The following is an 11,182-nucleotide window of genomic DNA, read 5'->3' as shown; positions in this document are numbered from 1 at the left end:
GGGGGAATTCCAAAAATCTAATTTCACGGTAAAGCCTCACGACTTAAACCGCAACAGTGGTCTATGCTTTGTCCCAGCTTTTGATGATAATCTACGAATTCTATCCACAATTTATTGATCTACCCTAAAAGTCTTCAAACTCGCAACTCGTTCGTTGTTTCAACGCAATTGCTTTTTAGTCTTCTCTTTGAACCCGCGAACGTCAATTTGCATCAATGATCAAACCAATTCTCTTGTTTTTATCTCCTGTAATTGCACATTGAGTTTCTAATTTTATGATTTTAGCAAAAATAAAGTTTTTGATTTTATCGACTCCTACTCTTCCCACTCTTGCGCATTAACATCTATACCTTGGTTATACCCAGTGTCCTAAGACTGGGCTCAGACCAGATGGTTGGACTGTGAAGACCAGAAAGTGGTGGCCTTTCTGGGCCCTGGTTAAATGACGGGTTTGGCCGGTTTTCATGAGTTGAACAGGCAAAGCGCCCAAATAACCGGTAAAACCGGGACCCAATTCGATAAGCATGAATGCTTTTAACTTGACTAATTCTACTTCAATCTCCATCGAGTGCTTCTATTCTTGTATTCACGTATAAATGTGTTCATTTAGGCCTATTGGTATTGTATGTAGATGTAGCATTCCAGTGAGTCAGTGACACGTCTCCCCATCACCATCTATGGTTCTGCCTCTGCGGGCAGCATTTTCCTTAGCTTTTTGTCCTTTAAAATCTGAACAGAGCTCAAAGATCTGATGGACTACGATGTTAAACACTTGCACTCAGCAGATCTTATGAGTTAGCTCAAAGAATGGAACAAGAACATGGAATGAAACATGGGGGACCATGATTATTTCTAACCGAAGTAACAGAGGAATAAGATAAAATACCGAGTATAACACAACATGGGGGAGAATCCTCGACTACATTTCTGGGACTTGATTTTGGATCTCAAACAGAAATGGGGAAATAAATAACCATTCTTGGAGACTGATAAGCAATCAATTTCTTCCCCTGCCTGTATGCATAATTTATCAATTTATCATTATTTCTTTTGTTTAGTAGCTTTTTCTGTAAGCTTAAAGCTCCTTGAAGCCAAAGGTTGTAAGAAGAAATATAGAGAATAAGCCCCACGTGCAAGCTTCTTTCTATACTTTGGGGGGGCGGGGGGGTTGAGTGCTATTTTATTACAATATTAGTTAAAACAATTCAGAAAAAAAAGTCAAAGAAATTTACGAATAAGAAAATGTCTGAAAAAGGCATCTTTTATGTCTGTAGAGATAGCATCAGTCAACTGATTCATGGTAGATTTGCCTAAGTCAACGGCTTTGTCCAACCAAACTAAGGGACTGGGTCCCAGCCAACCAACCCATCTCTTTCCAACTTCCAGGTTTTAATCAAAAATAGATTTTTTTTTTAATTGAAAATGTTAAGTTATCCCATGGCATTTCGCAAGAAATGAGGAGAAGTAGTTCTAAACCTTAGTTTAGTAATACTGTAATGCTTGACATAGCTTAACATCATGCCGATTAATTTATTCTTTTCATATTATTACTCGATTAATACAGCAAACATCATGAAGAAGGAGAATGATAAAGACCCTCTTATCCCCTCAGCTATCCAAACAAATTTCTCAACTTCTCAATTGACTTGGTAGCAAGCAATGAAGCCACTTCGAAATTAATTTGCCACATAAACATACCATAGCATTAATTTGTCACTTCCAAATCATATGAATGTTCATAATACACTAGAAACCCTGATTTCTCAGCAAAGAGTTTGTTTCTATCTCTAAAAAAAACTAGTATTCTTTCCATTCTTCTTCTGAGAAGAAATTCTAACTTATCAGTATCAGATTTTACAGTCAAAATTGTCCAAGTTTTCAAGTCTCTTCCAATATAATTAAAAATGCAACAGTGTACAACTATCTCAAGCCTTGCTCAGTGACATGTACGATTGCTTCAGGTATCAAAGATCCCATACCATGTCTCTCAGAGTCTATGCTAGCATTCTGGCCCTACTTTAGCGAGAACTTCTCCAGGAACCTGTCTATCAGATATTAAACATTGTTTTGGCTTCTGATGGGGAGTGACACCTCGCTTCAATGCAGCCCCATATATCTTGCAAGCATCCAACAACCTTCCTTGTTTATTGAGCTTATCAATTAATAAGTTGCAAGAAATTCTGCTAGGGGTTGTACTTCCTCTAAACATATGGACCAACAGAAGCAATGCTTCATCAATCCTCCCTGCACGACAAAGTGCTTGGGTAACAGTGTTGAAGGTAATCATCCTTGGATGATATCCTAGGCTTAACATCTCATGTAGATTGGCTAAAGCTTTTTCTATCTCCCCTCTAATGGAAAGAGCGTGTATCATCGTGCCATATGTGTATGAGTGAGGAGTATAACTGAATTTTTTAATTCTCTCAAACACCTCCAGGGCATCTATCAACAGCTCTTCATCAGTCCATGACTTCCTGCAAATTCCTCTAAGTAGGCTGTTCATCATCCTCTCATTAACATTAAAACCAATATCTAACATCTCCTTGTATATCTGTAAAGCGGCTGGAATTTCCTTCCATTTCAACAGTCCATGTAACAAGGTGCTGTAACTGATATAGTCGGGCTGGCAATCATTCTCCTTCATTTTCTTCAAGAGAGGGATTCCCTCCAAAGGTCTCCCCTCCTTACAATACCCATTAAATAGAGTGTTGAAAGTTACCACCGTTGGGCTTAATCCTATCTCCAATGCTTCTTTGAGCAACTCCATCGCCTCATCTGAGCGACCAACCTTACAGAAACCATCCATAACCGTGGTGTAGGTATAAATATCTGGTTTCTTAGAAGATTTCTTGATCTTCTTAAACAAATCAAAGGCTTCCTCTACCCTACCCACATAACAGAGGCCATTGATCAGGCAATTATACGTTCGTACTGTAGGTTCACAACCAATTCGGCCCATGCCCTCAAAAACCTCAAAGGCTCTCTGTAGCCTTCCCCTTCTGGAGTATGAATTGATCAGCAAAGTGAAGGTCATAACATCCGGATGAAATCCATTTTCAATCATGTGATTCAACATCTGTTTTGCTTCATCCGGGTTATTTTTGTTGCAGTAGCACCGAATCATAATCGAAAATGTTCGAGAATCGGGTGCTAAGCCATAAGAAGGCAATCTACAGAACAGCTTGACGGCAAATTCAGGCTCACCTGCTTTGACCATAGCCATAAGCAGATTGTTGAATTCGAAAAGCGTTGGTACTTGACCATCTTTCTCGAAAAAATCGAGAATTTCAATCCGCCCATCCACAGGCAATATTCTAATTCTTTCAACGAAGTCGAGTACTTGTAAATTGGCGTTTCTTCTAACAGAATCTCGAAGTGCTCTTTTCTTGATGGGTACTCCATTATTTTTCTTTGAAAAATCAATAAGTTCATCCTCTTTCTTGGTAGGTGTTCTTCCACTTTCCTTTACCAAATCAACATTTCTTACCTCCAGTGTCGCAGGCAATCCTTCACTTGCGTCAAATAAAATTTGGTTTCCTTGTGTTTTTTCCTTGGTGGGTAGTCTACCATTTTCCTTACCAAAGCCCGAAAGTGCTATTATGGGTAACTTCTTAGCAAGATTGGAAAACCCTAATGAAGTAATTTTTGCAGATTTTATATCAGAGGAAGTAAGTTTTGCGAGGAGAATCGCCTTACCTTGTTGAGTTTTGGAGGAGTTGAGAGTGCTAAAAAAGTTGGTCTCGGGAGGACGCTGAAGCTGCCAGGATCGAAGGGGGGATTGGGGAAGAGAGGAAAATGGAGGAGATGAAGAGACAACTGAAGAAGGCATCAATGAAAGAAGAAAAGGAGCTCTTTAGTTCTTACATTCCATCGTCCATCCAATGAAGGATAGATGGATAGAGTCGGAGTAATGTTGTTGGATTGTTTCTCCTCCTCGTATGCAAAGGTGAGGTTAAGCTTAAGGTATAGGCGTTTTCGCCTTCTGGAGCATAGACGTCACGATTCAAGACCCAATTAAAACCTGCTCGGATCTAAGTCTCGACAAAACCCGTGACCCGACGGGCCTACTCGAATATTAGAACGGGGCCATGCCTGATCATGTCAAGGCCCCCCATTCCCCATACAACAGTCTACTCTCTCTCTCTCTCTGCACTTGAATTTGTCTAGGTGACCTGCATTACCTATATTTACCCGCCCGCCACTCCACTAGATCAGAAAGCGAGAGAGAGAGAGAGAGAGAGAGGGAGAGGTAATCCATCTCCAGTTCCCCACCGAATCAGTAACGAGGCAAGGCATGTGGTGAGAACGGATGAGGAGTGAAGACCCGACCCAGGCCACCATTAATTCCATCATCCATGTATTCCACGCTGGGCTAGGGATAGGGGAGATCACCATTCGGATTGAATATCATAAATCAATCAAATTTAACACACACCATCACTGAAATGTTTATTAAGACAGCTGGCAAAGAAAACAAAAGGACATAATTTACCTGCAAAATACAAAAGATAGTTGTAAAAAATTTAGAATGAAAAAACATGGTTAAGCTTAAAGCACACACCACCTCATCAGTCATCAACCTCAACCTCAAAGGCTAGCTCAAAGCTCAGAACATCTGCCGATTAACTAAACTCGGAGGGATCTGCTGAATGCCTTGCAAAAAAGAGGATTATTATTATTGTTGTTGTTTGGATGTGGCGATTCATCCTTTCTTCCTCCCATCTTTCTACCAAAAATTGACTTCAACAGCTTCTTCAGGACCTTGGGCAAGCTGGAACGTCGCCCTTGTCGCACTTGGGAAACCAAAGGTGGAGCTTCAGACGGAGGCCCCAGACCCAGGGATCGACCCACACTTGGCTCCGATAAACTCCTACCCAGAATTGCCTGGTTGAGCTGGATCTCGATACACAGCCGTTCATACTGGTCGAACAATGATCTGTGTTCATCCCCAACTCTCTCAACTCCTCCCTTTCCTTTCATGGCTATTGTCTACGGAAATCTCATCAACATCAATCCCTTCTCACTTCTCACCTACATATAGAAAAAAAAAGAAAAGCTTATACTTTTTCTGATCTTTTTAGTATCGACTCATGTTTAAGTAAGGCATATATATATATATATATATGTGCATGCATCTATGACCATGGCAATTATATTATTTACAAAGATACTCAATCATTTTATCTTGTCCTTTCTTACTTGAAGAGAAAGAAGATAAAATTAAAGGATTTAAGGCAAAGCTTTTTCAATACTACATCTCTCTCTCTGATCTCTGCCAGGCCGGCCATATGGAAGCCATTCGATTCAAGTAGTCCAACTTGTCGACTGATGATTAAAAAGAAAAGGTCCAAGTTGTCGACTTAAGTCATCGATCGCTTTATTCTTCCTTGCCTTGGAGAAATTCCTTTTATTTCATTCTAGCTTCTAAGTTCTAACTACGTACTCTTTCAATGCCATCTTTGAATCTTTTTCTTTTTACGAGCCTTACTCTACACAAAAGTAGTTAATGAAAGGGCAATTACCAAGTGTCTAGTTCACTCCCATAGTATTACCCTCGTACTCGTAGATATGCATCAATAAATGGAATTGGGATCTGCTCGACCTCACAGCCACATCCCACATCCCACCCTATAAGGAAAACATCTACTCATCAATAATAAATTAAATGACGGGAGGTGTTCCCAATGTGTGGTCAGAACATGCTGTGAAGTCGGTGTGAGATGTCCATTGTGAAGTGCAGATTGGGACTCCAATAAATGATTGATTGATTTAACAAAATCCCTGTTTTAAAATCATCTCTCTATTTACTCAAATGTTGCTTCTTTGGTGTCTATTGGACTGGATTTTTGGTCCAATTCGATCCAGTCCAATGTGAGTCCATTATAAATGGATCTTGTCCAATTCAATCCAGTGAATATTTTACACCATTTTAGACAGGTCCAATTTAATATTTGAACCATTCAGTCTGTTCAAATTTGTTTTAATTTAGATTAGTTCTAACCCAAATTTGGTTCATTGACACCTATATTCTTATCTTCTATCAATGGACCAGATATTGGCTCAATCCAACCCAATCTAATATAGTTTTTTTTTTTAATGGATGGACCATGTCCAATCCAATCCAAAAAGCACTTTGAACCATTAAGTCTAGACGAGTCCAATTCAATATGCCTTATTGGCCCGTCCAAGGTTCAAAGTATCGACACGTATCAGCCCGTATCGGCCAATATGTATTGTTCCGGGACCCCTCCGATACGCCCCTATAGTGGGTGTATCAGGGGTCTGATCGATTCAAGGGGTGGAGAAGACCTAAACCGCCCCCCTAAACCTGTTCCAAAAAAAAAGTAAAAAAAAGGGTATCAATTTGCTCGATACGCCCATCAGGCATATCGATATTTTGAACCTTGGGTCCATCCAAATCCATTAACACCCTTAATTGCAGCTACATGATAGGGTGGCTACCTCATTTGCTTTTGGTTGATTGGTTAACTAGTTGGTCTAGATCAATGCTTTAAAAAACAGTAAAACACAACCTGAAAATGGAATCATTTTCCCCTTGACTTACTCTACCCCTACTGGTGCATACTGCATAGATAATTTGGATGTAAATACAGCTAAAGATGGACCCATCAGCTGATCAACATCGAGCAAGAATTAAGTCAGATTGATGGGCATTAAGATTTCACAAGAAGGGAGAAAGGGACTAGCCGAATAGAGCGGGGGTCAGACTAAGTATGTGTTTGGTTCCGTTTATGTTTATTGAATAAACGTTTGTACTTTATTTGCTGGTAAAACTGAGAAATGCAATAACCGCAACTGTTTACGACAACTAGGCGCTATTAGGTGCCACTTGACACCACTTCAGCGTAACAGTGAATAAACGCCTAGCCGTTTGTAGAAGCTTTAAAAAATAACTTCTACAAACGGCTAGCATGCACATAAACCAAAGTTCACTTTTTACATTTTTTATGTATGCAGAAGAGCAAGAGAGAGAAATGTTGAGATGACACCTATGTGGCACAATCAATAAACGTTTGCTGAATAAACATAAATGGAACCAAACACCCTCTAAACTTAAAGAATCGCCATCCTTGATCCTATTTATGTTTATGATTTTATCTGATCGGTAACCTGTTTTGTGTTGAAGAGGTGGAGATAGAGTGTTGCACTTGCACGTTTGATTTTAATTTGCTTGTATATCAATGCCTATGATTTGGAAGTATTGTAAGCATCATTCATCAATGGAACTAGCTACCAAATGATCAGGTGTACAATACTACAATGTATTACAACTGCTCTTTCTAGATTATAGGAATTTTAAGATAAGATTGTTACCTTGTGACATCCCACTTTTGAGTTTGGATATTTTGTTTGAAATACGACTGGGCTCATATCTCCAAGTTTTCCTCGTCCTTGGTGTTGGACAGGTTTAAGGCAAGGCACTTGTTGCTGTTTAGAATGGGTTAAGGGTAGTATTATAATTTCACTTTGAAGCTGAGGGTTAGTTGAGGAGTCCAAGGTCTGCTATGGCTGAGGACTGGTAGGTCAAACTTGTGGAGAAAGAGAGAGAGAGAGAGAGAGAGAGAGAGAGAGAGAGAATGTTAGAGGCCCTAGGTGCTAACTCGAGGCGAGGACTCTAACGGTCAAGTTAGTATGGGTGCAACACCAGGTGGGCGAGGCTTGTGGCAAAAGTACTCAAACAATGCCACAACGAAAATTGGAGAGTTCTTAGCAGTCTTGAGTCTAGATTTAAGATGATTACCTTGAGAGGGTTGCCCCCTATTTATACTTGAAGCCGCCTGGAGGTAGGTGAGCTCAGACGATTAGGATGTGGTCTGGCCCTGAGGAGTGTGGTCACCTGCCATGTGTGCACATGATATTGGTTCGGGCCATGTGTGCCTACATCATCCCCCCCCCCTCTCGAGGTCATGGAGGAGGTCTAAGCTAAGGACCTCAATTTCAGTCGAAGAGAGTGTGTTGTCCTTTGGGAGGTGCTTATGGGCCTATCTAACGAAGGCCTCGGCCTCGGCTGGTGGGGGTGCACTCAGCATCGCTTGCAGTGGTGTGGACTTGGTCTTCGTTACCGGCTTTCGAGGGAGGCCGTGGAGGCTTCTGCTGTTCGAAGGCCTCGACGTCCATGAGTTTGAATCCGTGCCAGATACGGGAGTAAGTAAGATGCACTTGCCCCTATCCTGCGTTTGACTGGTGCCTAGGCGAGTTTGTGTGAGGCACTAGCCTCAGCTGGGGTCACCGAGGGTAGCACTTGGTGATGGGAGGTTGTGACTTAGTCGCATGCAAAACGAGCCTTGTTGTTGATGAGCCATAACCTGTGTGGAGGACAGATCTCGATGGTGGGTGCAAACTGTGCATACCACGGGTTCTCTCCTTGGCAGGTCAGAATCGTGCCCGAGATGGGCTCTGGGTCAGAGTCGTGCATGGGACGGGTCATAGCACTGTGTCCTTAGGCGAGACAAGCACTAGGTTGGTCGGGTTGCACGTCCTCCGATTCAGTGTTGTTGGGCGAACCAGTCGGCATGGCGAGCAGACCAATCACCTCGCCCGACGTCGTTTCGTCTTCCCGAGGTGAGCGACACAAGTTGGTTTCCTAATTGGGTCGTGGAGGCGGTCGTTTCGTAGTTGTTGGGTTGGAGGTGATTTGGGTCATCCGTTTTCCTCAAATAGGGGCCTTAGTTGCGTTCGCTTTCATCATTTGTCTTCAAAGACCTCGGTTTCCCTTCATGTTTCCTTAGAGCTCTCCAGACTTCGTCTCCTTAGGTAAAGGACCCATCTGCATCTATTTCTTACTCAGACTCTGGCTTAGAGTGCTATGAACTCTCAGACGTCTCGGGAGCAAGCTTCTTCCAAACCCCATCTGCTGCCAATAGCGGTGAAGACAACCCTTGTGAGTCTGAGGTCCCAGCTTCGAGGCCTGAGGTCGAGGTATTAAGGGAGAGGACTGCCCTTGTAGGTGCTGAAAGCAGCCAAAGGGGCGATGACTCTCCCAATGAGAGTGCCGGATCTACGAGGCCTAGGGAGGCTGAGGGGTCTTCGGGGTCACCTGACGTGGTTAAGGGCGAGAAGGTCCCCGAGCTCAGCTGGAGGCTGGTGGCCGAGTATGTGGCTCGGGGGGTGAACATAGAGTGCCTTCCATTGTCGGAGAAGTATCGTATTCTTGACTTCGAGTAGGTGAAGAACTTAGGCAAGAAGTACTTTATCCCTCGGTCTTACAGACTTAGGGTTCCTGACACCGATGATCAGCCATGAACACCAAAAGAGGGGAAAATCTGTGTTTACCAACACTTTTTAGAGTTCAGCCTTAGGTTTCCCCTCCATCCTCTCATTTCTGAGCTGCTTAGGTGGTATGGCATCTCCATTAGTCAGTTGGCCCCTAATTTAACCGAAGTCCATCATTTGGGTGAAGAATTGCAAATATTTTTTTTTCTACACCTCTGAATAGTTTCCATAATCAATGTATTAAGGAATAACTTATCTACTTTTGGCTATTATTTAACCTACAATAGTTTATCTAATCAAGATGTTAATACAGAATTTATTTGTTTATGGCTGTTGATTAGCCTACAAATTGCTAGCTATTTGTTCTGTAACTCTCTCTCTCTTTTATTGTATAAGGGTTTCTGCGCATTAGGTGTAGTTTGACTGAATACCCTTATTCAAGGTGAATGGTTTAACACCAATCGTGAGTTGTCATGGGCACTGCTACATTCTGCAAGTCTATGACTTCCAGCAGTCCCACCAAACTGGTAGTGCCTGTTTGGGAGGGCTAAAGCTTAATGGCTTCTAGCTTGCCAAGGTGGTCCCCAAATACATATCTATAAACCATGTTTTGTAAAGCCAAATATATTCTCAATATAGTTCCATTTTGCATTCTTATACTATTATTTTTACAACAATTCATCTGAAGGGTTGGTGCTAAACCAACTCAGCTGAAATTTTAGCTACTATACATTAAATTGGTTACCTATACTTCAATAGTTCAAATATCTTATAAAAAAAGTTCAATTGTTGATTATTTGATTTTGATTTCTTACATTTCCCTTATTTTATTTAAATATAAGGGATTTATTCTACTTTTTCTAAATTTTTCACAATTAATGATAAGAGAGATGAGGAAGGGGAGTTTTTCTTTGTGTTGGATTGGGAGATGGTTTTGTAATGCAGTTTATAAGGGGGATGGGCAGGAGGAGAGAGATGATAAGAGAGGGGGACTGAGGGAGGGAGGGAGAGGTGGGGAAGGTTATATGGAGATGACAAACAAAAAGAAATGTGATTTTATAATCTATATATTTTGTGATGGGGAGGAAGGGATGGAAGGAAAGAGAGAGAGATAGACTGAATACACCATGGTTTATGGTTTTTTTGATTCGGGGGAATGACCGAATGACAAACAAAAAATGAAACCTTTTTTTTTTAAGTTTCATTAATCCTTTTATTGTTTATATATCCTATGCTTAGACTTGTGATTTGACGATTAGTTAAGGGCATTAGGCTTAAATATGTGCTCTTGCAGGTGTTAAAAGAAATCTATAACTATATAATTAAAGCGACTGCATTAGTTTTTTAACTATTTTAGACCGGTGATCGGATACAAATGGGGAAGCAATAACTTGGTTATGTGTTGAATCTCACAATTATAGCATTTTCAGTCCATCCCCATGCCTATTTACTCAACCTTGTATTGGTCGACAATTAATAACCATCTATAGTTCTAGTTTTTTTTTTTTTTTAAATTGTAAAAAAATGTTTGTACATTTGACATGTTCATCCCCAACGTAGTATTTAAAAAAAGCTCTCTCTTGTATCCATTCTTTAACACACATTAATTAATTGAGTTATTTATCCCAAAAAACATTAATGAGGTAGCACAGGATTTTTAATTGAAAATTCAATTTGGTATCTTGTTTTACAATAAAATTAAAGGATTTAACTTGAAACCCAAGATAATAAGCAATTTTTTAAATCTCCAAAAATTTCATAATTAGATCGATTTTTATATAATCACATTTTAAATAAACAACCATTCCTTTGCTCCTCCTTTGCCCATGCCCTTTTTAAATACTTAAAATAACTGTAAGTGATCTGAAAAAGGACCCAAAACACTAATAAGTGTTTATTCAAATAATTACTTAAAATATATATACTTATAAATATTTTAAAAGTATTT

General features: G+C 40.5%; 1 protein-coding gene across 1 annotated transcript; it reads right to left on the bottom strand.

Moving 5' to 3' along the window:
• Positions 1–1,680: 1,680 nt before the first annotated feature.
• On the bottom strand, positions 1,681–3,997 carry LOC148868023 (uncharacterized). The gene has a single exon (XM_088967691.1). It carries the CDS (start codon positions 3,827–3,829, stop codon positions 2,000–2,002), a length of 1,830 nt encoding a protein of 609 aa, XP_088823817.1. The 5' UTR covers positions 3,830–3,997; the 3' UTR covers positions 1,681–1,999.
• Between the last annotated feature and the right edge of the window lie 7,185 nt (positions 3,998–11,182).

The sequence above is a fragment of the Nelumbo lutea genome, chromosome 2 (assembly GCF_056320005.1).
Source record: "Nelumbo lutea isolate HS-2025 chromosome 2, American lotus-T2T, whole genome shotgun sequence".
Classification (NCBI taxonomy): domain Eukaryota; kingdom Viridiplantae; phylum Streptophyta; class Magnoliopsida; order Proteales; family Nelumbonaceae; genus Nelumbo; species Nelumbo lutea.
Note: the sequence above shows the minus strand (reverse complement) of the source record. Positions and strands in the feature narration are given on the sequence as shown.